At 50.2% G+C, this 27,282-nt stretch overlaps 1 protein-coding gene across 3 annotated transcripts in view; it reads right to left on the bottom strand.

Moving 5' to 3' along the window:
• HELZ (helicase with zinc finger) overlaps positions 1 to 27,282 on the bottom strand; it is a 2,003,166-nt gene that overhangs the window by 160,753 nt on the left and 1,815,131 nt on the right. For all 3 annotated transcript variants that reach the window (XM_085617266.1, XM_085617269.1, XM_085617268.1), the window contains exon 30: positions 8,604 to 9,114. In XM_085617266.1, coding sequence (XP_085473392.1) covers positions 8,604 to 9,114 — 511 coding nt within the window. The remainder of the gene's footprint in view (positions 1 to 8,603; positions 9,115 to 27,282) is intronic.

Raw genomic sequence — 27,282 nt, 5'->3', positions numbered from 1 at the left:
TTTATGTGAGGGCAGGACACAGCCTATACCAGCTAGCTAAGGAAGACCATCCTTATGCAGATGAATGTAGATGAAACCCTGTCACACCCAGCCCTTCCTATGTGATGGCTGGCTGGAATGCATGCACCAAGTGTAGCTGTCACTCAGTCCCAGATGTGGATTAGAATCAGGCTGTCAAGCACAAAGAGTCATAAGCACAGAGAAATGCCCACTTCCTAAAAGTGGCATTTCTAAAATAGTAATGTAAAATCCAACTACACCAGTAAGTGGGATTATTCACCACTATTTCAAACATACCAAACATAGTAACAACTCCTTTCTAATCAGGGATTACCACTTAAACACATGTGAGGGAATTTCCAATGCTAGCCAATGAGAGGATAGGCCTCACAGCAGTGAGAAACCAAATGGGTTTTTTGTCACTACCAGAACTTGACAAACAATAAAGGTACATGTCCTATCTTTTACTTACACAGCCCCACTCCAAAAAGGCTACCAAGGGCCTACCTTAGGGGTGACCCACATGTAGTAAAATGGGAGTTTTAAGGCTTGGCAAATAGTTTTAAATGTCAAGCCAACATGGCAGTAAACTGGTAACAGAGGCAGCTTTGAGTGTCTATGTCAGTGGGTGGCACAAGCAGTGCTGCAGGCCCAAAAGTAGCATTTAATTTACAGACCCTGGGCATATGAGATACCACTGTACAAGTAACTTACAAGTGAATTATACATGCCAAAAGAACAAGTTACTTACCTTTGGTAACGATGTATCTGTAAGAAACATTAGTTAGTTAGATTCCTCACCTTAGAATATCCCCAGGCGTCAGGCTGGATCCGGAAAGATTTTTGTAGCAATACCCCTTGCGCGTTGCTAGGCGTCGTCTGCGGCTCCGCGTCCGTAGTTGGCGTCGTGCGCCGGAATGATGCAGTCGGAGTATTTGACGCCGCCCTCGCGCGCTGATGTCAGTTCTTGTACATAGCTTTCTGCACCAGGAACGCAGAGCCATGCAAGAGACCGACACTGGTACCAAAAAGTCTAGGGCCCTGTACAGGGTGACCTTAATCCTAGATGTCGGTTCGCAGAGCGGGGAGGATGGGTGGGTCGGTGAGGAATCTAACTAATGTTTCTTACAGATACATCGTTACCGAAGGTAAGTAACTTGTTCATCTGAAAGAAACACGTTAGTTAGATTCCTCACCTTAGAATAGATACCCCAGCAATACCAACCCCGGTGGACGGTCTGCGAACCGAGATCCCACCAGAAAGTCCTGGAGAACAGAACGGCCAAAGAAGCCATCTCTCCGGACTTGGCTGTCCAGGCAATAGTGCTTGGCGAATGTGTGCAGTGAGGCCCACGTCGCCGCCTGACAGATGTCGTGCAAGGGAACTCCCCGTTCCAGGGCAGTAGTCGCCGCTGTGGCCCGGGTGGAATGGGCTCTCAGCCCAATAGGAGGGTCCTTTTTCGCCAAGGAGTAACAAACTTTTATACACAAGACGACCCGCCATGAGATGGTCCGCTTGTGTACAGCCCTCCCCTTCTTAGCACCTACGTATCCAACAAAAAGTTGGTTGTCCACCCGGAACTGTCTGCTGCGGTCCAAATAAAAGGACAGCGCACGTTTTGGGTCCAGACGGTGGAGCCTCTCTTTCTCTTTCCAAGGATGCGGAAAGAAGGTGGACAAAGTGACCGATTGCCCGATGTGAAAGGGGGTCACCACTTTCGGAAGAAAAGAAGGACGAGTCCGGAGGACAACCTTGTCCGGATGAACAGAAAGAAAGGGAGGCTTAGATGACAGAGCCTGGAGCTCACTCACCCATCTAGCCGCGGAGCCGAGTGCCGAAGCTCGAGAAGCTTACGGGACCGCTCCCGCCTAGCCTTCGAGGTCAAGGCCTGACAATCGGGGCACGACTCCGCGTCGTTGTCGGCCCCCAGGCAGTAAAGGCACCGGCGATGGTGGTCCGTCACCGACATCAGTCCATGACAGGAGTCACAGGCTTTAAACCCAGGCATCCTACCGGCACCAGAGTCGAGTCGACAGAAGACCAAAAAGAGTCAAAAAAGTTTAGTCAAAAATTGACTAAGGGGTAAGCTCTTCCCGGATCGGCGCTGTCTGGCGCGGAAAAAAGAACGTCAGCGCGCGAGGGCGGCGTCTAAGTACTCCGACGGCGTCATTCCGGCACACGACGCCAACGACGGACGCAGAGCCGCAGACGACGCCTAGCGACGCGTAAGGGGTATTACTACAAAAATCTTTCCGGATCCAGCCTGACGCCTTGGGATATTCTAAGGTGAGGAATCTAACTAACGTGTTTCTTTCAGATAGGTGTGAACCAATCATCGATGCTCAAACGAGACAGCACTTGACCTTTGGCATTGGTTAGCAGTGATAAAGTGCCCAGAGTCCTAAAACCAACAAAAATAAGGTCAGAAAAATATGAGGAAGAAGGCAATAGGTTTGGGGATACCCCTGCAAAAAAGGCCAGGTCCAAGAGTGTAGCTTTAGAAAATGGACTTCAGAGAAATAATCATTCATTTGCTGATTCCCAACATACAATGGCAACTGCACCTTTATCAAGGAATGTCGGCATTGCATTTGTCTCTCTTATACCGAGACCAGAATGAAGTTACAAGGAGAAGGGAAGATTATGAGAAAAACATAAGTCTTATGATTTAAAACAAAGCCTTGTACAATGTGCACTTCAGGTCTTTACTTCAATCTGGTAAATATTGTACTTTTGATCTAAAGACATTGTGCTTGTAATGCTGTACAATAATGCCAGTTGTCTTTGTCCCCCTTCTCCAAGTTAGGCAGGTGACCAAGTAGATATATTAAAGTATTTATTTACTACTACTTAAAATTGCTGTTTTTCTGGCAAATAAAATATTTTCTTTAATAACCCAGACACTGTTCTGTAAAAGAAGTAATTGAAGGGTATACAAGTTTACACTTTCTCTCCTTCAAGTCCTTCAGTTAAGATGGCAGGAGTACAGCGCTCCTTTGTTGCCTTTAATGCCCATGCCACTTCAAATGAACAGATTTGTGGTCCACTGTACTACCAATATTTATGTATCAGCTATAGACATCTAGCTGTTGAAAGTAATGGGTGCAGGTGTCTAGTTAGGCAATGCTTTATGGCAGTCCGTAAAGTTATGTCCTTTGATGTGATCAATCAGCAGTGCACATTTTTTCACTTCAGTAACCGTGGAAGGGCATTCGCTTTAGTGGTACATCTTGATTACAGTGCTTTACTTGTAAAATAATGAGAGCTGGTGCCCAAAGCACTGCTAGGAAGCCCGCAATCAACTTTGTCAATGTGCCGAATACCAAGGCTGCGCAGCCGTGAATCCATATCTGGCCTCTACAATTCACTGCCCGTATATCTAAGGGTGGATAAATAATTCTGCTCCGTTGGTGGGGTTGACTGAGTTTTGCCCTCTATGCGTTCTGCTTGGAACGTGGAGACCTGGCAAAATTCCGCTGAGTGTCGCGCGGGGGAGATTTTTCTCATGCGTGGCTAGTCAACGTTACATTGGCGAGTGCGAACAAGAATATGCATCCCCTAGTCCGATTTTCAAGCACTAGAACGCCTCCTGCTGAGATTTGTCAATGCATGAGGTTGCGACAGGTCACGCCCGTTCGCGTTGAGAAAGCTGCCGCTCAAGTAGAAAATCTACTTGAGCAGCAGAAAGAAGCAGCACCCTCTGGCGCACCCTTTTGGTGCGATTCATGCTCATTTTACAGCACGGAACAAGCACCTGGCGCTATAAATCAGTGCTAGCAATGCAATGTGCCGAATTCCAACAGTCTCGCTGAACTCCACCGACTGTAACTCAGCGGAATTCCGTGGAGCGGAACTCCGCGAGTTCAGCCCACCCCCACCTATATCTCACTCTTGCGGGTTCCTGCTTTCCCTCTTTGTGATGGGTTTTCCGTCTCACTCTTCCTACTGCGTTCGGCTTTGTGTGTTTTTACCTCTCTTGCTCTCAGGAAACGTCTGAAGAGGGTCAATTAGTGCCGTCCCAAAAAATGAGTGCTTTTTGCCCCCGCCGGCAACCAGCGCTCAAAGCGCTGCTCAAACAATTCAGTACTTTGAGGTGCTCAGGGTCGGATGTACAACAGGTATAAGATGTCCAGCTGGCACTTTAAAATCTAAAACATCATCACATAGATTTAAAGGAAGGACTAGACGACCCACCTTTAAGGTGCTCATTATTCCAGTGGAATACAATCAAACGTATGAACCTCTACTGAGAGAAAATTATTAACAAATTATAAGTGGCAAACAGATACTGCAATCCTAATTAATGTCTACAAACCACTGTTTTCTCCCGCAAGATAAAGATGACATCTGTGTGCCCCTGGTAATCCTTATATAGTTTTAGCAACAACAAAAAAAAGCATATCAAACGGAGATACCTCTTTTGTGTCAGGCGCCCAAGTGTTTCAAAACTGAAGGCTTACAGTGCGACAGAGTAAGACAAATTGAATGCAGAGAAGCGATGTGAGACAAAGGCATTTAAACAGTTTCTTTATCTCTGCCCTGCACAGAGCATAGAAAGAAATATAACCTTAAATTCTAAAGCTTGCCTGCAGTGTCTCATTTCTTACTAACACAAAGAGCCAGATGTTTTGATGAAAAGCAGGGATTTAGACTAGTGAATAGTTATGGATAATATCTTGCTATCTCGCACATTTTGATCTCACAGGCTTAAAAAACGGAGCACCCCAAACAATTGTTCCTAAAGATTTTATTCTGAACAGATGCACTCCTTTTCTTCAAAAAAATATAACATCTGATACCATCAGCACACATTATGTATGATTTTAATACTCTGTCTTAGTCAAGAGATATAAAATCAAAGTAAACATCTGTCATCTGTGCTAACAGCGGAGAAGCCAAATGAATTGTGTCAAGAATAATTTCTAGCACAGTTATGGCCGCTGTTAATCACTCTGACCACACGCACCAGACAACACTCTCCAAGTCTTAAGTGGATGACAAATTTCCATTCACTCTCCTACATTAGGAAGGGAAACGTCCTGACAACAGAGGGTCGCCGTCCTTACGTCTGGATGCTGGTGTAGCAAAGAACAACCTATTAATGTACAAATGATGCCATAGCCGACGATGACAGCAGTTTTTAATTCAGAACTGGCTTTCTACAGTGCACTGCATTTTTGCCAGAACAGTGAGACATACGTGCTAGCCAGGATCAATTGGTGAGACCATGTTTCTCCGATCGTTAGATCACATACATGGCTGTGTTAGAGCCTGCGTGGCTCAATTCTTTGTTTTGGTAATACACTGCGCAGTATTGCACTTTCCTAATTCTAGAACAAGTGCAGGCAACATTGCCATCCGTCCCGAGACTGGAACTTTACTGAACCTGCAAAAAGACTTTCTCAAATCTATCTCTCATGCTTGAGAGACACTACCTCTGCAACACCTGCTTTTTCCACTAGATGTATGGTACACATACCTTCAGACAAGACTCTTGCTGACCATAAAGAGGCTAATCTTGGAGGTTGTTCATTACTAGATTTTGCTCTATACGGGTACTGCTTTCATACATTATTTTATCATCAACATGGAGCTTTTATAACCAAATATCCTTGCGTGTTTAGAGGTCTGAGACAAACAGCTTCAGGTGGATCAAAGAACTTTCATCAATACACCAGGAGGGAAATAGGTCAGCACCCTTCATTTGTTGTTATTCACAGTTTGATCAGCCGACATCATAGCCACTGGATGTCATAACTCTCATTCATGACGCTGATAAAGCTGTTTTTCTGAAAGCTGATGAAGAGTCTAACATTATGATCTTGGGCTTCATACTCCATCTTGTTTGTAACATTTACGGTTGCGACTCGTATCGTATCACGTGGATACATTTGTATTTCCATGTCTCAGTAGCTTAATGCACAAGTTACTACTTGTGTAACGATATATCTGTAAGAGACATTAGTTAGTGATAGATTCCTTACCTTAGAATATCCCCAGGCGTCAGACTGGAGCCGGAAAGTTTTTCTGCTAGCAGTAACCCTGCGCGTCAGTAGGTGGCGTGGTGCAGCTCCGCGTCCGTCGCTGGCGTCGTATGCGCCGAGATGACGTCACAGAGACTACTTAGGTGCCACCCATGATGGTGATGTCAGTTCTGTACACAACCTTCCGCGCCAGGAACGCAGAGCCATGCAAGAAACTGACCACTCGTGCCATGAAACTAGGGCCCTGAGAGGGGATGACCTTAACCCTAGAAATCAGTTCGCAGAACAGGGAGGATGGGTGGAGCGAGAAGGAATCTATCACTAACTAATGTCTCTTACAGATATATCGTTACACCCGAGGGGCACTGGTAAGGCCGAAGGGGAGCACGGCAAACTGAAAGTGCTTTAGGCCTATCCTCTAGCTCTTCCGTCTATTCCTGTTCCGACCCGCGCTGCCGTACGAGAGGGTCCTCAGACCCCTCCCAGTCGTCCCCTTCCTCCACTGCCCATGGAACAGGATGCGGAGGTGGGGAAGGACAGGGGTATACAAGTTGTCGAACGGCGCTGCCGGTCTGGCTCCGTGTCCAAAATAGGGTCCCAACTAGGGGCGAAATTGTCCGGAAAACTGAGCAAAGGCGGTGGCAGAAATAACTGAACCCACTGCGGCACCAGGATCGGGGCCGCGGGTAGCGCCAGAGCCTTCGGCGGAGGTCCCTGCGACACGGGGCCGGCGGCGAGGGAGGGCCCTCAACTAGGTCCGCGGGGCCCGAAGGCCCGCCGGTGGGAGCCCGAGGCCTGAAGAGGCAGTCCATGGCTGCAAGAAAATCTTGCACCTGGGCAGGAGTCGCCGACGAACCAGGATAAGGTGGGTAGGCCGCGGGACTCACAGGTTGCAAAGGAGCCGCGGGGGTTGTACCCCCGGCCCCCTCGTCCGCATCCGGAGACCGACGGGGGGATGTCGGAGAGCGGAAACGATTCGACTTCTTCTGACGTCTCTTACCCGATTCCGAGTGTGAAGATTTCGACCCCCGAGGAGCGATGATGATGGCTTCGCGATCGGGCCCTCGATCGACCCCTGGACCTCAAACGGCACGGAGACGACTGCTGGGCCTCCAGCAGCTTACGGGACCACTCCCATAAGGCCTTCGGAGCCATGGCCAGACAGTCAGAACAAGACCGGGAGTCATGGTCGCGCTCCAGTCCGTAGAGACAGACGCCATGGGGGTCGGCCACTGACATCGTATGGCGACAGGCCCCGCAGGATTTAAACTCAGGAATCGCTGCATGGCACCAGGAGTCAAAGACTCCAAAAAAAAAAAAGGGAAGACAAAAGTCTCAAAAGTATAGTCAAAAAGTGACTAGGGTACGTGCTCTAACCTGATCTGCGCCTGCTGGCATGGAAAAAGAAAGAACTGACATCAGCGTGCATGGGTGGCGCCTAAGTAGTCTCAGTGACGTCATCTCAGCGCCTACGACGCCAGCTACTGACGCGGAGCCGCACAACGCCACCTTCTGACGCACAGGGGCACTGCTGACGAAAACTTTCCATATGCGGTCTGACGCCTGGGGATATTCTACGGTAAGGAATCTATCACTAATGTGTCTCTTTCAGATCTGAACTTTACTGAGTTCTCCAACTGATTTCTATAATTTAACTAAGCTTTGCACTCTGCTTTATAAATAAATTGATATTGACTATGTTAATCAATTACTATAAAACAATCATTCTGGAAATAAAACCTTTAAAGTTTTAAGACTTCGAATTCTCTGTCTGTCTTTAGGAAAATATGGGTTCTAGGTGCTAAATTGGAATTTGTACTTAGAAAACTTTAAATTGAGACACTTATTCAACAAGGAACACCAAAATCCCTAAAGGGATTAACACTGCTCCCGGTCCATTAGTCGTGCAAGAGTAAGAGCTCTATCAGGATGCCAACATAGAGATTTTGCCTCTTCTCGGCCACTTTACTCCAACGAACCAGTGCAACTGCTACATCACAGCAGTTGCGTGGGTTCGTAGGAGTAAAGTGCACTTTATTCCCCTTCTTGCTGAGAGTTTATACACAGCATAAATCAGTACCTTAGCAATCATTCAGAGGCACGTGTAATTTAGCTTAGCCTTTAGGCCATCTTTAGGGAGCTCTTTCTCTTTGACAAACCACTGATACCCTTAGGGAGGGCGAGCCTTTCGATTAATACTCTTTCTACAAATTTATGGTCTATGAGTTGGTGTAGGCGTTGGACACAGCGTAATTTAGTTGAAAATAGGTGCACAGATTAGTACTGCATATGTCCAGGGCCACAAAACCGGATCATTTTACGGCACCTGGTGAGAGCTGGTGCTGAAAGACAGAAGGTGACGTGAATCAACCATGACAATTTTAGTCTGCATCAGAATTCAAGCTGGTCTGCAATGTGAGGGTTTACAATTGTTACTAAATTAAAGAGACTCCAGAGTGTCCTAGCAAAATGATGTGCTCTGGAGACAGAATGGTCATAATGTTATCAAATCTACTAGCAAGGCAGCTCTACAAAGCGTTAGGCCAGTAACTTGTAATATGCAGAAATCATCAAAGACAATGCTTATCTGCAGTCAAAATTAATTTTTAATTACTTACCTCTTCTAGGCTATGGAGCGAAGAAGCAGATACTGCTCGAGATGATAGTGGATGAAATGGCTCCTGACCAACTGGATGTTGATGATTTTGCATTTGTACAAAATGGTTCTGCTGCGGTCTATGCTGCCACGGAGGCATGTTATAATGAAAAGCCTGCTGTAGTAAATGATTGTGCTGCAGGTTAGCATATGTCCATGATCCATCGGGTTGTAGATACTTCAGTGGAGGTGGGGTTATGTGTCCAGATGGCATTGGATAAGGGGAATTGTAAAGCTGAGGAAGATGTTGAAACACTGGTGTGCTTGGCATTTCAAGGTCTCTGTTGTTTTCAGTGAAGTTGGGAAAATGGCCACTATGACTGGAGTTAGATGAAGGAGAAGGGAGTGCTGGGGGACTTCTAGGTTGCACCTGCCTGTATTGCAACAGTCTTGATTGAGGTGGTGGCATTTCTCCTAGTTCCCGGTTTTCGCTATGCTCACGATGTGACAGTTCCCTTAGGAAATCTTGTAACCTATGATGAAAAAAATAAGATCAGACAATATTTCAACTAAAATCTATGCAATTTTGAGCTGACACCAACAATGAGACTCTGTAGTATCAGGCGATCATCATGAAAACACTAGAAAATGAAACTACCAATGTTTTAATATATTTCAACATGAGCAAGTACACTTTGACTCAAACTCACGGTGAGAAATGATACATTATATTTTAGACAAATCAACAAGCTACTTACTTCAGGTAGGGTTTGCTGAAGATCGTCACACAGATTATTAATTTAGAAATATCTCCAAATATCAAACCACATCACTGCCAATGAGCAATGATGTGACAACAAATGCAATTTAGCAGCCTGATAAAGGCACTCACTGCCCACTCCCATAATCTCAGCTACTTAAGTTCTCTACACATGAGGCCAGGAAAACGCAGAAGCTAAAAAACATCATCCATAAAGAAAAAACATTACCGAAAAACAATATCAGTCCTCAGGGAAGATGAGGAGAGAAGGCGGTAACTAAACTGTGGAAATAAGCAGTATAAATGAGAATACATTTTCTAGATTAAAGTACCTCACACTTCTAGAAATACTTTTTTCTGAAAATTACTAATGCAGAAAAGCAGAGGGCCTGAGAAAAACAACAAGACAGTCATTCCGCCAAGCCAAAACGTTTGAAAAAGTATGTAACACCCATGTAGCCTCCTGGTAAAGGCCAAAGGTAGGCATCCCTATCCAGAGGGCTGTAGAAGCAACCCTCTCTTGGGTAGAGTTGGCCATAATTCCAAGAGCAGAATCTTTTCTAGGCAGTGCATAACAGATTCATATTGCGGGAATTTGCGGCAGATGGTCGACTTGCTCTCGAGGCCAGGGAAATGGTGGTAATTAGCAGATACGACTCCTGCCTCCCCCCCTCCCCCCCCCAAACCCCCAAATATGCTACTGCTGCACGTGAGCCATCTGGATAACCTCTGTGTTGACAAACAAGTTACTTACCTTTGGTAATGCTCTTACTGGTGGATATGCTACCGAAGAACAAGTTACTTACCTTCGGTAACGATGTATCTGTAAGAAACATTAGTTAGTTAGATTCCTCACCTTAGAATATCCCCAGGCGTCAGACTGGATCCGGAAGATTTTTCGTCAGCAATACCCCTTGCGCGTCGCTAGGCGTCGTCTGCGGCTCCGCGTCCGTCGTCGGCGTCGTGCGCCGGGATGACGTCGTCGGAGTACTTAGACGCCGCCCTCGCGCGCTGACGTCAGTTCTTGTACATAGCCTTCCGCGCCAGGAACGCAGAGCCATGCAAAGACCGACACTGGTGCCAAAAATAAAATCTAGGGGCCTGAAAAGGATAACCTTAACCCTAGATGTCAGTTCGCAGAACGGGGAGGATGGGAGGGTCGGTGAGGAATCTAACTAACTAATGTTTCTTACAGATACATCGTTACCGAAGGTAAGTAACTTGTTCATCTGAAAGAAACACGTTAGTTAGATTCCTCACCTTAGAATAGATACCCAAGCAATACCATCCCCGGTGGTGGGTCTGCGAACCAAGATCACACCAGAAAGTCCTGGAGGACAGAACGGCCAAAGAAGCCATCCCTCCGGACTTGGCTGTCAAGGCAATAATGCCTGGCAAACGTGTGTAGCGAAGCCCACGTCGCCGCCTGACAGATGTCCTGCAAAGGGACTCCCCGTCCCAAGGCAGTAGTAGCCGCAGTGGCCCGAGTAGAATGGGCGAGCAGCCCAACAGGAGGGTCTTTTTTAGCCAAGGAATAGCAAAGTTTTATACACAAAACGACCCACCGAGAGATGGTCCGTTTGTGCACAGCTTTCCCCTTCTTAGCGCCCACGTACCCAACAAAAAGCTGGTCGTCCACCCGGAACTGTTTTGTGCGGTCCAGATAAAAGGAGAGCGCACGTTTTGGGTCCAGACGGTGGAGCCTCTCTTCCTCTTTGGAAGGATGCGGAGGCGGAAAGAAGGTGGGCAAGGTGACAGACTGCCCAAGGTGAAAAGGAGTCACCACTTTAGGAAGAAAGGAGGGACGAGGCCGAAGGACAACCTTGTCCGGATGAACAGATAGAAAAGGAGGCTTTGAAGATAAAGCCTGGAGCTCACTCACCCGTCTAGCCGAGGTGATGGCTACCAGAAAAGCAGTCTTAAGAGTCAGAAGACGAAGAGGGCAATTGTGAAGAGGCTCGAAGGGAGCGCACATCAGGAATGTCAAGACCAGATTCAAGTCCCACTGAGGCATTACAAAAGGGACAGGAGGGAACGTATGTGTAATGCCTTTGAGAAAGCGTGTAACCACAGGGGACTTGAAAAGAGAAGGCTGATCAGGAAGCCGCAAGAAGGCGGAGATGGCAGCAAGATAACCTTTCAGGGTGCCCAGGGCAGAGCCCTGCTGGGCCAGAGAAAGAAGGAAGAGGAGAACCTCAGAAAGAGGGGCGGACAGGGGATCCACAGCCTTTGCTGTGCACCATGCCACAAATTTGTGCCACCGGCAGGCGTATACCGACTTTGTGGAGGGACGCCTGGCTGCCAGAATGATATCACAGACTTCAGGAGGCAAGTCAAATGGCATCAACTGCCGCCGCTCAATCTCCACGCATGGAGGTGGAGGCTGGACAGGTTCGGGTGGAGGACCGTCCCCTGCTGCTGCGACAGAAGATCCTCCCGAAGGGGCAGACGTATCGGGGGATCGGTCAACAGACTGAGTAGCTCGGGATACCAGTATCTTCGTGCCCAATCCGGAGCCACCAAGATGACTTGGGCCCGGTCGTGCCTGATCTTCTTCAGCACTCTGGGCAGAAGTGGTATAGGCGGAAAGGCGTACAACAGACCGCAACTCCACTCGTGACGAAAAGCGTCGCCGAGCGAGTGCCGCCTTGGAAATTCCAAAGCGCAGAACTGCTGACATTGCGCGTTCTCTTCGGTGGCGAATAGATCTAACCAAGGCTCTCCCCACTGCTGAAAGAGGCCTTGCGCCACTTCGGAGTTCAGACGCCATTCGTGATCCATCATGCACTGGCGGCTGAGTTCGTCTGCTCTGGCGTTCAGAGAGCCCGCCAGATGTTGAACCACCAGGGTGACGCCCTGGTGTTCCAGCCATGTCCAGAGGCGCAGAGCCTCCTGACAAAGGGTCCACGACCCCACCCCGCCCTGTTTGTTGCAGTACCACATGGCGGTGGTGTTGTCCGTGAACACCTGCATGACACTTCCCCTGACAGAGGGAAGGAAGGCTTTCAGTGCAAGCCGGATCGCTCTCAACTCCAACAGGTTGATGTGGAGACGAGACTCCGCCGGAGACCAGAGGCCTCTGATCTCCGCCTCTCCCATATGGCCACCCCATCCCAGGAGGGACGCATCCGTCACTACGACATGCTCTGGTTGGGGAAGGGAGAGGCTCTTGCCCTTGACCCACTCGCGGTCCGTGAGCCACCACTGCAACTGCTGTGCAGTGCCCTCCGAGATCAAGACATGGTCGGACAGGTTGCCGTGATGCTGGGCCCACTGAAACTTCAGGTCCCACTGCAGAGCCCGCATGCGCCGCCTGGCGTGATGCACTAGTAGGATGCAGGAAGCCATCAGCCCCAGAAGCCGCAACACTAGCCTGACCGAAACCCGGGATAGAGGCCGAAAGATGGGAATCAGGGCCCGTATATCCCGGACCCGCTGTTCCGGTGGATGGACCCGGAACTGCGCCGAATCGAGAACCGCTCCGATGAAGAGGAGCTTCTGAGAGGGACTCAAGTGTGACTTCGGCACGTTGATGGAAAACCCCAGCAAATGCAGGAGATCCGCCGTAGTCTGGAGGTGGGAGACGACTGCCTGGGGCGAGCCCGCCTTCAACAACCAGTCGTCGAGATAGGGGAAGACTGGAACCCCTGATCTGCGCAGATGAGCTGCGACCACCGCCATCACTTTCGTGAACACCCGAGGGGCACTGGTGAGGCCGAAGGGGAGCACGGTAAACTGAAAGTGCTCTTGGCCCACCGTGAACCGCAGGTAACGCCGGTGGGCCGGCAGGACGGGGATATGGAAATATGCGTCCTGCAAGTCCAACGCTACCATCCAGTCTCCAGGGTCTAGGGCAGCTAAAACCTGAGCCAACGTGAGCATCTTGAACCTTTCCTTTCGGAGGAAGGCATTGACGTTCCGGAGGTCCAAGATAGGGCGCAGGCCCCCCTTGCCCTTCTTGGGAACCAGAAAGTAGTGGGAATAACAACCACGACCTACTTCTGGACTCGGAACGCGCTCGACGGCCCCCTTGGCCAAGAGAGCCGAAACTTCCTCGCGGAGAAGATGCAAATGATCCCCCGAGATACGGTGGTGCTGCGGTGGCATGGCTGGAGGGGTCGTCTCGAAGGGGAGGGAGTAGCCCCTTCGGACGATTTGCAGCACCCACCTGTCCGATGTTATGGACCGCCAGTGGAGCAGGTGATGGCGAACTCTGCCGCCCACTGGCGTGGTATGGGCCTGAAAGCTCGGACTAGGAGGGCTTTGAGGCGGATGCTGCAGGGGTGGAAGTGGGCTGACCACGTCGGCCTCCATTTCCGCCACGGCGGAAGCCACGTCCGCGACCGCGCGCAGGTTGGTTCTGCGGCTGGTGGCTTTGCGGACGTGAGGAGGCGCCCCTTCCTTGGCCACGAAAGGGGCGAAAAGCGGAGGTGTGCGCCCGCGGAGCCGAGAGGCCCAAGGACTTGGCCGTAGCCCGGGAGTCCTTAAAGCGGTTCAGCGCACTGTCCGCCTTCTCACCAAACAGGCGAGTGCCATCAAAGGGTATGTCCATGAGGGTGGTCTGGACATCCCCGGAAAATGACGTGGACCGCATCCAGGCGTGGCGGCGGAGCGCCACCGTGGTCGAAATCGCCCGACCCAGCGAGTCCGTGGTGTCAAGCCCACATCGTATGGCGTGCCGTGCTGCATCCCTCCCATCGGCCAAAGCCTGGGTAAGACGCGTCCGGACCTCCTCCGGACACAGGGGCAGCACGTCCTCCACCGTATCCCACAGGGAATGGGAATAACGGTCCAAGAGACAGGCGGTATTTAAGGACCGCAGGCCCAAACTAAGGGACGAAAACAGTTTCTTGCCAAACTGCTCGAGTCTCTTGGAATCCCGATCCGGCGGAGCGGTCGGGAAGGAGGATTGGGAGGTAGAGGCCTGGATAACCAGACTCTCGGGGGTGGGGTGTTGGGACAGGAAACTGGGGTCGCCCGGAGCAGGGCGGTGGCGCCTGGCAACGTTCCTATCCACAGGAGGAACTGTGGAGGGCTTGGACCAGGTGCCCTGCAGAACGTCAGTGAGGGCCTCGTTGAACGGCAGCAGAGGCTCAGTGGAGCTTGCTGAGGTTTGAAGCACCTCAGTGAGGATGTTAGTCCTCACAGCCACAGCAGGCAACTCGAGCCCAAGGGCCTCGGCCGCCTTGCGCAGCACCACAGAAAATGCTGCACCCTCCTCCGAAGCCACGGTCGGAGGAGAAGTGAATCCAGTGTCTGGCGAGGTGTCCAGCCCACTGGCCTCCCCCAGTTCATCTGCCCAGTCCTGAGAAAGCTGTGACTGAACAGCCAGAGGGTCCTCGAACCCCTCCCAGTCGCCCCCTTCTTCCGATTCCTGATAAACAGGAGGAATGATCGGAACCGGACTGTAGAGATGGTAGGACTCAAGCGGCGTCGGATGCGGCGTCGGCGGACGACGTGCCGGCGTCGGGTCCGGATGAGGGCTAAACTGGGGTGTCGGCGTCACAGGCGTCGGCGGCGCCGGTGACGACGTCGGTGGTTCAGGCGTCGGCGCCGGTGGAGGAGTGACTAGGTCAACCGGCGTCGACTGGGGCCCAGGCAAGGGCCCCGCGGGGACCTGCGGCGCCGAGACCGGAGTCGTCGCCGGGGCCGGAGCCGCCGGCACGCGAGGTCGCCCAGTCGAGTCCGCGGGGCCCGAAGGCGCGCCAGCGGGCGTCGACGGCGGGGCCAGGCTCCTCATGGCCGAGAGGAAGGCACTGATCTCCGCCGGCGCCGCGTCAGCCCCAGGGACCGGAAGGTATGGGGGCGGACGCGGCACCTGCGGCTCCGCCGGAGCCGCGGGGGTGGAACCACCCTGACCCTCGGCCGAGTCGCGCGACCGGCGAGGGGAGTCCTTAGAGCGATGTCGCCTCTTGGACTTCTTTGAGCGTTTGGACTTACCCGACGACTTGGAGCCGGACGAGCGATGGCGTCGGCTAGGGCTCCGCGAGCGATCCTTGGACCTCCTCCTGGACCGGGATCGCGCACGACGCGGAGCCGAGTGGCGAAGCTCGAGAAGCTTGCGGGACCGCTCCCGCCTAGCCTTCGAAGTCAGGGCCTGACAGTCGTTGCACGACTCCGCGTCGTGGTCGGGGCCTAAGCAGTAGAGGCACCGGCGGTGGTGATCGGTCACCGACATCAGTCGATGACAATCCTCGCAAGCCTTGAACCCAGGCATCCTACCGGCACCAGATGTCGACAGACAAGGATCAAAAATGATCAAAAAAGATTTAGTCAAAAAAGACTAAAAGGGGTAGCTCTCGCGGAAAAAAGAAGAACTGACGTCAGCGCGCGAGGGCGGCGTCTAAGTACTCCGACGACGTCATCCCGGCGCACGACGCCGACGACGGACGCGGAGCCGCAGACGACGCCTAGCGACGCGCAAGGGGTATTGCTGACGAAAAATCTTCCGGATCCAGTCTAACGCCTGGGGATATTCTAAGGTGAGGAATCTAACTAACGTGTTTCTTTCAGATCTGCAGATTTCTAACCTTGTGAATGTTCAGTACTTCGTGCCGGTAAGTGGCGTCATGCGGCTCTGCTCGAAACTGCTCCGCTCCGTAAATGATAAGCAGCAGCTCATATAAGCACCTCTGAAGCATGCTGACATCAGTTGCTTTAAAAGGCTTGTCCGCACCCTCAGATACAGAGTCCATCTGCAAACTCACTGCCTTGACCAGTGTGCAGATCTCTAATTTGGGCCCTTTTAAAATTGAAATGGCTCCAATAAATAGAGTGGGGATGTGAGAGGGTAGTGTCAAATCTGCTGTTGGATAGAGTATCCTCCAGATAAGAGTGTTACTGCAGGTGTTTATTTATTCTTCTGATGGATACTTCTAATCGCAGATTCCTCACCTTATGACTAGATATCAAAGCAGTACATCCCCCAAGTGATAGGTCTGTGGAATGGCTCAGACTAAAAAGTCCTGCTGGACCAAACCTGGCAAATGTTCATCCTAACGGACCACACTGTCGAGTGCTTTGTGACTGCTTCATGAAAGTGTGCACTGATGTCCATGTAGCAGCCTGACCGATATTGAGGTTGGGCCTTCGCATGCTAGTGCATTAACAGCAGCCTTGGCTCAACTTGAATGAGCCCTTAAAACTTCAGGTGGCTATTTCTTAGCTAGGATATAGCAGAGTTTAATGCAGAGGACAATTCACCTAGAAATGGTGCATTTCTGCACTGCCTTGCCTTACTTTTCTCCAAAGAAGCTTACAAATAGTTAATTGGCCACTCAATGGTCCTTGGCACGATCAATCTAAAAAAAGAGGGCTCTCTTGGGTCCAAATGATGGAATCTCTCCTCCTCTTTCAAGTGGGGATGCAGGGAAACAAAGGTCGGAAGGATATAGCCTGTGTCACATGGAAAGGTGTTAAACACTTTCGACAGAAACGCAGCTTCACTTCACAACAACAGTTTATCTAGAAAAAAAGTTGTTTAAGGCAGCTGGACATAGTGTGGCTGCAGTTCACTCATACAACGACCGGACGTTATTGCGACCAGAAACCCAGAAACACAATTTCAGCTCCAAGAGATGTAGTCGACAACTCTGCATTGGCGCAAATGGAGCGCATAATAAAAAAGTAAGAACTAAATTTAAATCTCGCTGTGGCATCTTAAAACATTTTGGTGGAAACCTATGTTGTAAACCTTAAAGAAATCTCATTACAACGGGTGATTTAAACAAAGAAGGTGGATTTGGCAACCTTAAAAATGATGAAAGAGCTGCCAAATAGCCTTTAACAGTGTCCAAAGACAAAACAAACAACATTAAAACTGCTTGCTCTTAACAGGTCAATCTGGCGAATACTGCAACACGCCAAAAAACTGTCCCTCTGTACACTGTAAACAGGCACCTGGCTGCCATAATAACAAAGAAAACACAAGGAGATGATGGATGGAGCACTAAATCTTTTAAGACACTCCCCCCCCCCCCCCAGTCACAGTTTTGAGTTTAATCCATCATCGTTCTTTAGCTCACTTCGCCACCCCAGGTCAGAACCAGCCATATGCAAATCAGTCTTGATCCTGTGACTCATGGGAACAGTCCAGCCACAGCTGCCAAGCCAGGTCTTCACAGGACCGGAAACTAGCATGCAGGGACCGGTGTCGAGGTAACATCCCTCATCAGCTAGGCTATCTTGAATCCAGTGGCAAACCAGTCTTGACCCTGTGCCTCAGTGAGCTAAAGAACGATGATGGATTCAACCCAGATCTGTGACTGGGGGTGAGTGAAAAGTTTCAGTGCTCCCTCCATCATCTCCTTGTTTGCTCTTTGTTCGCCCTAAGTTGGCAGGGTATGCCCAGACGTGGGTACCTTGCTCACTTTGCCACTGGATTCAAACTAGCCTGGCTGATGATGGGTGTTACCCCAAAACCGGTCCCAGGATGCTTGCTTACGGTCCAGGGAAGACCTGGCTGAGCAGTTCAGGCGATGTTTAAAATTCTACACTGACAAAACGAAATCTTTCAGGAAAACAAAGCAACTTTTTGTGGCTTTTTCTGGTCCCAGAAAAGGTTTGGCGCTGTCCAGATCTAGCATTTCGAGATGGGTAACTTCGGTCATATCCTTGTGTCATGTCAAAGCTGGAAAACCTCTACAATCCAGGGTACACGCGCATTCTACGAGAAAGATGGCAACTTCTACGGCTCTGTTTGCAGGAGTGTCTCTGCCAGCCATTTGCAGGGCAGCGACGTGGAATAATGCGCACACCTTCACTAGACACTATTGTCTAGACACAGCATGGAAAGAGGATGCAGCAGTGGGAGTGTGGTGATGTCAGGGCTAGCAGCTGATTGGCTGAGTTTTGAACCAAATAATGATGAGGTTTGGTTACCAAATAATGTGATTCACTATGGGATTTTTCTATGCAGTTTTTCAAGTACTGTTATGGTCATTCTGTTACCGTGAGACTCCCACCATGACGACGGGGAAGATACAAGCAAGCATGAGAATCTATGAAAGATTCAATACTGGAGAAATGTTGTACTATCTTGTTCAGTTGTAATGTACAGATGGTGCCAATTCAGTGGCGGTATGAGTTAAACCTAATCTCAAAGCTTTGAGGCAGTTTTGGACTAGCAAATCTTAGCTGAGTTTCAACAAATAAAGCAAAGGAATTGATTTGTATCATCACACCTAGAGGGGCATGCATAATCTATGGTCATATTACTTTAAGTGCTGACTAAAGGTACCCTTGTCACTATCCATCATTGCATAACATAATGATCAGCCATGATAATTATAAACCATGGTGGGATGAACAAGTAACTTACCTTCGATAACTCTCACTTTGGTGGCTACTCTTAACTGAATATTCCTCACCTTTTGACTATCCCCAGGCACCAGACTAGATCCCATGAACTTTAACAGCAGAGCTCCTGTGCACATGCAGGTGGTGTCGTATAGCTCTGCACCATCCCAAAAGTGAGGGTGATGCCACAGATATGCACCACCCCTGTATTCTTAGGAGTTTTTTTACTCCTTCTGTTTCAACACCCTCAGATGCATTTTTTGAGATACTGGTTTAAATTTTTAGATCTGAAATTGGTCTCAAATCAATTGATTTTGTTTTCATTATAACAAAGAAGCCACAATAAAAACCTAGACTCAGGAATTGTTCTATCACTCCTTTCTTGAACATGGTGAGAAGCTCAGCTCGTAACAAACAAAGTTCTCAATAGGACTTGTTAGGCGGTGGTTTCTGGATGAACTCCAATATGTGACCAAACTATATGACATCCAATACCCAGTGATCTGCTGTTACAGAAATCCATTGTTTGTAACAGGATAAGATTTTCCATCCCACAGGTAAGTCTGGATTCTTGGTGACCATCACCTTTGTATTGTCACTGCTGTTTTGAGTCTCATGTGACCTTGTAACTGATTTCTAGCTCATCTGCAAGGAGTCTATTTGTGACAGGACACTGGTGATAGCACCCTCTATGGTTTTGCATAACCTTGGTGGTACATCTACCTAGCTGGGTGGTAGAGTTGATACCTAAAGTTGTTGACCTCCCTCTGTAAGGGTTTCGGCTTCTTCCAGGGGCTCCATGAAAAGACTGAGGTCGCCCTTGTTAAAAGATTCCTACAGATCTTGCTGTGTCTGATTTGAGAGACTTGACAACTTCATCAATATATTGTTTAAACAAGAACTCCCTGTCATATGGATTGTCCAGTAACCTGGTCTGCATTTCCAACCTAAATGACATGGAAAGTAACCAGCCCTGTATGTGTAATACTGTTATGCCTGCCAACTGTATGAATCCTGCTGTTGTGATATCAATTACCATGCCATTGAATACAGACAATATACTTTTTCCCCTTCAATGAGTATTGTTTGTTTCTCTGCCTTCTTGAGGTAGATTGTCCAGATATGCATCAGTCTGACAACATCTGACGATCATATCGGGGCAGAATAGCCAGTCCATTTACAGCCCTGATAGACACTGCTGCTGTTGCACAGAGCTCTTTATGTATGTTGTCTAGTTTTCTATCCTCTCTGTTGGGTGGTGCGGCACATGGAGAGGTCTGGTTTCTTGGCCTTCATCGAGCTGCCTGCATTACCACCAACCATGCACTGGACTGACCAACAAGGTGGGCTGAGGTATTTTCAGGTACCTTATTCTTTTTGTCGAGACTGGTAATCACTGCAGCTGGGTTGTTCATCACATTTAGTCCTTTGACTAACTGTGGTTGATTATTGGAAATGGCCTTTATCGACACTGTTGTTTCTTTAAAATCAAAAACAAAACAGTCATTTTATTTTGTCAATATTGGCAAATCAAATCTCCTAGATACTCCACTGATGAGGCTGTGAAAACTTTCTATGTCATCTGGAGAATCAGCAGGAGGAGGGGTGACATCCCCTGAAATGGGCGTTGCATAATTGATCAACTCTCTACCACTAAATTATGGGATGACTAATAGTAGTTGACGGTTGGTGGTACAGACAGAGTTGCTAAAGGAGAATGCTGATCAAAGGACCTTGCATTAAAGGCACACACACACAAAGGAGCATGGGGATATTGGTCTTGTATGATACCTTGATTGAGATGGAGCTGCTGATCCTGAAGGTTGTTTTGCAGGTTCAGATGATAAGGATTGATGGAAGCATAATTGTAGATCTCATACCAGAACTATAGAAACCTGGATAAACTGATCTTTGCATTGTTTCGGTAGTCTGATCGTAAATATTGTATGCATATTACCAACCATCATTGTCTTCATCATGTCACTCTTCGATGGGCTCATAGGTGCCTCTGGTATCTATTTGAAGACGATGAAAACCGCCTTCCACTTCCCCGTACTCGTCTGGGTCTTGCTTAACTTTTAATCACGTTGGTCTGTATGCAGGTCTAAACGTACAGTTGTCGTCTTCATCATACTCATCAGATTCCTCTGTATTCAGAAACCATTGTGGTGGATATGACAATACATTGCTTGAAGATATATGCTCAGGCATAAGTGATATTGGAATATCCTTGACTATTTTGGTGTTTTCTGTACGGTTGGTTTCGTCAACTGTGTTGTCTTGGTTAATGTACATAGCATAGTCATTAAAGCAGTTGGTGGCGACTGTCTCATCTGTCATTGATGAGATATTACGTGTAATCGCAGTCGATGACCAAACCTCAACTTTCTTTGCTGATATCTACATTCTTTTTAAAGTGATTCCCCAGATATTCTCTTATTTGGTTTGGGTGGCTCATAAGTTCAGTTTATAGGCTATTTTTATAAGATTTTTTTCACTGAAAGTGATCAATTGACCAACATGGGAGGGTGTCACAACTTTAGGAAGGAAGGCTGCCCTAGTTCTTAGCTCAAACTTGTCTTGACAGAAGGTCGTGCAGGATGTTTAAACAGACAGCACCTGTAGTTCACTCACCTGGCGTTTTGCCATAATGGGGATAAAGAACACTGTTTTTCAACATCAAGAGCCTTAAGAAGCAGCCATGCATAGGATTCAAGGGCGTGCACATCAAGAATGTCAAACCATGTTGCAGTCCCATGAAGTCATCACAAATGGTTTGAAAAGAAACACGCGTTTCAAACATTTGATGAAACAACTCACAACTGGTGATTTAAACAAGACTGGTTGGTCCGTTAACAGAAAAAGGCCCACCGTGCCAACAAGTAACCCTTCACGTACCAACAGCAAGGCGGGCCAACGAAGGGAAAAGCAAAAGGACATCAGAAAGATTGGCTTGTAAAGGATGGATTGTTTTGGCACTACAAAACAAATTTATCCCAGCGCCCTGCATAGATGAACATTGTAGAAGGGCATCTGACAGCAAGAACGATATCCACCACCTCAATTGGCAAATCAAATGTGCAGAAGGACATCTGGCAGCAAGGAGGATACCCACTACCTCAATAGGGAAATCAAATGAATTTAACTGCTGCTGTTCAATCTACACACATAGTTGTAGGTTGAGGAGAATTAAGTGCAGGACCATACCTTGTTGCTGAAACAAGGAGGTCTTCCCAAAGTTGTAGCCATATCGAAAGGCAAATGCTCAGACAGTTTGGGGTACCATTCCCACTCTCGTGCAGTCTGAGGCAATCTAGATGATGTGGCCCCATTTCTTGCGCATCCCCATCACTACGCAAGGCAGGAGGGGTAGCAGTGGCAATGCGTAGAGCAGGCTCTCCCATTATACCCCAAGTGCTTGTTCTAGTAAGTGTGTGGAGGAAACTCCAGCATGCAAATTGCGGACACATGTATTCTTGACAGTGGTGAACAGATCTAACCAGGGTTCTTCCCAATGACTGAGAATGCCCTGCACAACCCTGGGGTGGAGATGTCACTTGTGGTCTCAATACATAACTCCTGTTCAGTTGGTCTGCTCTTCATTCAAAAACTTTGCTAGGTCATCGGTGACCAGAAAATGTTCTGTTTCGACCAGTTCCAGATGCATAGAGCCTCCTGGAACAGGTCCCACGACCACACTCTGTCCTGCTTGTTCCAGTACCATGTAGCATTAGCGTTGACTGCGATAACCTATATCAGCTCCCCTTTGATAGATGGCTGGAAAAATTTAAGAGCCAAGCAGATTGCCAGCAGGTCTAGCAGGCTGATAAGGAGTCTACTTTCAGCTGAAGATTAGAGGCCAATGATCTCCATTTCCCCAGGTGGCATCCCAACGCAACAGCAACACATCGATCACCACCATGAGCTCTGGGTGAGGGAGGAACAGTGGACTGCCTTGGTTAAGGATTGCGTCCATCGCCACCACCACAGATCCTGAACCATCTCTTGTGTGACCAGTAGGGTGTCGGAGAGTCATCCTTGAAGTTGAGTCCACTGGGACCTCAGATTCCACGGCAGGGCTCTGATGTGTCATTTTGTGTAGAGGAAAAGCAGGATGCATGAGAATAATAAGTGACCAAGAAGCCTCAGAGCCATCCTCATAAGACCCAGGTCAGATCCCGAAACATAAGGATCATATCTTGAATATCCTGCTCTCACTGCAGTGGAGGAAAGCATTGTACATCACCATGCCCAATACCACCCAAATAGATGGAATTCTCTGTAAGGGGTTAAGGTGTGGGTATGGCTGCTTGACTGAGAACCCCAACAAAGTTAAAAGGTTGGCCGTTATCTGGAAGGGATTCACAACAGACTCTGACAAGTCCACCTTCAGAGGCCATTCAACAAGGTACAGGAATACATGTACTGCCAAACTGGACAGCTACCACCCCCATCACTTTAGTGAACACCAAGTGACAGAGGTAAGGCTGAAGGGGAGCATGGAAAATTGAAATGCCTGTGAAGAACAAGTTACTAACCTTCGGTAACGATGTATCTGTAAGAAACATTAGTTAGTTAGATTCCTCACCTTAGAATATCCCCAGGCGTCAGACTGGATCCGGAAGATTTTTCGTCAGCAATACCCCTTGCGCGTCGCTAGGCGTCGTCTGCGGCTCCGCGTCCGTCGTCGGCGTCGTGCGCCGGGATGACGTCGTCGGAGTACTTAGACGCCGCCCTCGCGCGCTGACGTCAGTTCTTGTACATAGCCTTCCGCGCCAGGAACGCAGAGCCATGCAAAGACCGACACTGGTGCCAAAAATAAAATCTAGGGGCCTGAAAGGACAACCTTAACCCTAGATGTCAGTTCGCAGAACGGGGAGGATGGGAGGGTCGGTGAGGAATCTAACTAACTAATGTTTCTTACAGATACATCGTTACCGAAGGTTAGTAACTTGTTCATCTGAAAGAAACACGTTAGTTAGATTCCTCACCTTAGAATAGATACCCAAGCAATACCATCCCCGGTGGTGGGTCTGCGAACCAAGATCACACCAGAAAGTCCTGGAGGACAGAACGGCCAAAGAAGCCATCCCTCCGGACTTGGCTGTCAAGGCAATAATGCCTGGCAAACGTGTGTAGAGAAGCCCACGTCGCCGCCTGACAGATGTCCTGCAAAGGGACTCCCCGTCCCAAGGCAGTAGTAGCCGCCGTGGCCCGAGTAGAATGGGCGCGCAGCCCAACAGGAGGGTCCTTTTTAGCCAAGGAATAGCAGATTTTTATACACAAAACGACCCACCGAGAGATGGTTCGTTTGTGCACAGCTTTCCCCTTCTTAGCGCCCACGTACCCAACAAAAAGCTGGTCGTCCACCCGGAACTGTTTTGTGCGGTCCAGATAAAAGGAGAGCGCACGTTTTGGGTCCAGACGGTGGAGCCTCTCTTCCTCTTTGGAAGGATGCGGAGGCGGAAAGAAGGTGGGCAAGGTGACAGACTGCCCAAGGTGAAAAGGAGTCACCACTTTAGGAAGAAAGGAGGGACGAGGCCGAAGGACAACCTTGTCCGGATGAACAGATAGGAAAGGAGGCTTTGAAGATAAAGCCTGGAGCTCACTCACCCGTCTAGCCGAGGTGATGGCTACCAGAAAAGCAGTCTTTAGAGTTAGAAGACGAAGAGGGCAATTGTGAAGAGGCTCGAAGGGAGCGCACATCAGGAAGGTCAATACCAGATTCAAGTCCCACTGAGGCATTACAAAAGGGACAGGAGGGAACGTGTGTGTAATGCCTTTGAGAAAGCGTGTAACCACAGGGGACTTGAAAAGAGAAGGCTGATCAGGAAGCCGCAAGAAGGCGGAGATGGCAGCAAGATAACCTTTCAGGGTGCCCAGGGCAGAGCCCTGCCGGGCCAGAGAAAGAAGGAAGAGGAGAACCTCAGAAAGAGGGGCGGAAAGGGGATCCACAGCCTTTGCTGTGCACCATGCCACAAATTTGTTCCACCGGCAGGCGTATACCGACTTTGTGGAGGGACGCCTGGCTGCCAGAATGATTTCACAGACTTCAGGAGGCAAGTCAAATGGCATCAACTGCCGCCGCTCAATCTCCACGCATGGAGGTGGAGGCTGGACAGGTTCGGGTGGAGGACCGTCCCCTGCTGCTGCGACAGAAGATCCTCCCGAAGGGGCAGACGTATCGGGGGATCGGTCAACAGACTGAGTAGCTCGGGATACCAGTATCTTCGTGCCCAATCCGGAGCCACCAAGATGACTTGGGCCCGGTCGCGCCTGATCTTCTTCAGCACTCTGGGCAGAAGTGGTATAGGCGGAAAGGCGTACAACAGACCGCAACTCCACTCGTGACGAAAAGCGTCGCCGAGCGAGTGCCGCCTTGGAAATTCCAACGCGCAGAACTGCTGACATTGCGCGTTCTCTTCGGTGGCGAATAGATCTAACCAAGGCTCTCCCCACTGCTGAAAGAGGCCTTGCACCACTTCGGAGTTCAGACGCCATTCGTGATCCATCATGCACCGGCGGCTGAGTTCGTCTGCTCTGGCGTTCAGAGAGCCCGCCAGATGTTGAACCACCAGGGTGACGCCCTGGTGTTCCAGCCATGTCCAGAGGCGCAGAGCCTCCTGACAAAGGGTCCACGACCCCACCCCGCCCTGTTTGTTGCAGTACCACATGGCGGTGGTGTTGTCCGTGAACACCTGCACGACACTTCCCCTGACAGAGGGAAGGAAGGCTTTCAGTGCAAGCCGGATCGCTCTCAACTCCAACAGGTTGATGTGGAGACGAGACTCCGCCGGAGACCAGAGGCCTCTGATCTCCGCCTCTCCCATATGGCCACCCCAACCCAGGAGGGACGCATCCGTCACTACGACATGCTCCGGTTGGGGAAGGGAGAGGCTCTTGCCCTTGACCCACTCGCGGTCCGTGAGCCACCACTGCAACTGCTGTGCAGTGCCCTCCGAGATCAAGACATGGTCGGACAGGTTGCCGTGATGCTGGACCCACTGAAACTTCAGGTCCCACTGCAGAGCCCGCATGCGCCGCCTGGCGTGATGCACTAGTAGGATGCAGGAGGCCATCAGCCCCAGAAGCCGCAACACTAGCCTGACCGAAACCCGGGATAGAGGCCGAAAGATGGGAATCAGGGCCTGTATATCCCGGACCCGCTGTTCCGGTGGATGGACCCGGAACTGCGCCGAATCGAGAACCGCTCCGATGAAGAGGAGCTGCTGAGAGGGACTCAAGTGTGACTTCGGCACGTTGATGGAAAACCCCAGCAAATGCAGGAGATCCGCCGTAGTCTGGAGGTGGGAGACGACTGCCTGGGGCGAGCCCGCCTTCAACAACCAGTCGTCGAGATAGGGGAAGACTGGGACCCCTGATCTGCGCAGATGAGCTGCGACCACCGCCATCACTTTCGTGAACACCCGAGGGGCACTGGTGAGGCCGAAGGGGAGCACGGTAAACTGAAAGTGCTCTTGGCCCACCGTGAACCGCAGGTAACGCCGGTGGGCCGGCAGGACGGGGATATGGAAATATGCGTCCTGCAAGTCCAACGCTACCATCCAGTCTCCAGGGTCTAGGGCAGCTAAAACCTGAGCCAACGTTAGCATCTTGAACCTTTCCTTTCGGAGGAAGGCATTGACGTTCCGGAGGTCCAAGATAGGGCGCAGGCCCCCCTTGCCCTTCTTGGGAACCAGAAAGTAGTGGGAATAACAACCACGACCTACTTCTGGACTCGGAACGCGCTCGACGGCCCCCTTGGCCAGGAGAGCCGAAACTTCCTCGCGGAGAAGATCCAAATGATCCCCCGAGATACGGTGGTGTTGTGGTGGCATGGCTGGAGGGGTCGTCTCGAAGGGGAGGGAGTAGCCCCTTCGGACGATTTGCAGCACCCACCTGTCCGATGTGATGGACCGCCAGTGGAGCAGGTGATGGCGAACTCTGCCGCCCACTGGCGTGGTATGGGCCTGAAAGCTCGGACTAGGAAGGCTTTGAGGCGGATGCTGCCGGGGTGGATGTGGGCTGACCACGTCGGCCTCCATTTCCGCCACGGCGGAAGCCACGTCCGCGACCGCGCGCAGGTTGGTTCTGCGGCTGGTGGCTCTGCGGACGTGAGGAGGCGCCCCTTCCTTGGCCACGAAAGGGGCGAAAAGCGGAGGTGTGCGCCCGCGGAGCCGAGAGGCCCAAGGACTTGGCCGTAGCCCGGGAGTCCTTAAAGCGGTTCAGCGCACTGTCCGCCTTCTCACCAAACAGGCGAGTGCCATCAAAGGGCATGTCCATGAGGGTGTTCTGGACATCCCCGGAAAAGGACGTGGACCGCATCCAGGCGTGGCGGCGGAGCGCCACCGTGGTGGAAATCGCCCGACCTAGCGAGTCCGTGGTGTCAAGCCCACATCTTATGGCGTGCCGTGCTGCATCCCTCCCATCGGCCAGAGCCTGGGAAAGACGCGTCCGGACCTCCTCCGGACACAGGGGCAGCACGTCCTCCACCGTATCCCACAGAGAATGGGAATAACGGTCCAAGAGACAGGCGGTATTTAAAGACCGCAGGCCCAAACTAAGGGACGAGAACAGTTTCTTGCCAAACTGCTCGAGTCTCTTGGAATCCCGGTCCGGCGGAGCGGTCGGGAAGGAGGATTGG

Source organism: Triturus cristatus, chromosome 7 (genome assembly GCF_964204655.1).
Source record: "Triturus cristatus chromosome 7, aTriCri1.1, whole genome shotgun sequence".
In the NCBI taxonomy this organism is placed as follows: domain Eukaryota; kingdom Metazoa; phylum Chordata; class Amphibia; order Caudata; family Salamandridae; genus Triturus; species Triturus cristatus.
Note: the sequence above shows the minus strand (reverse complement) of the source record. Positions and strands in the feature narration are given on the sequence as shown.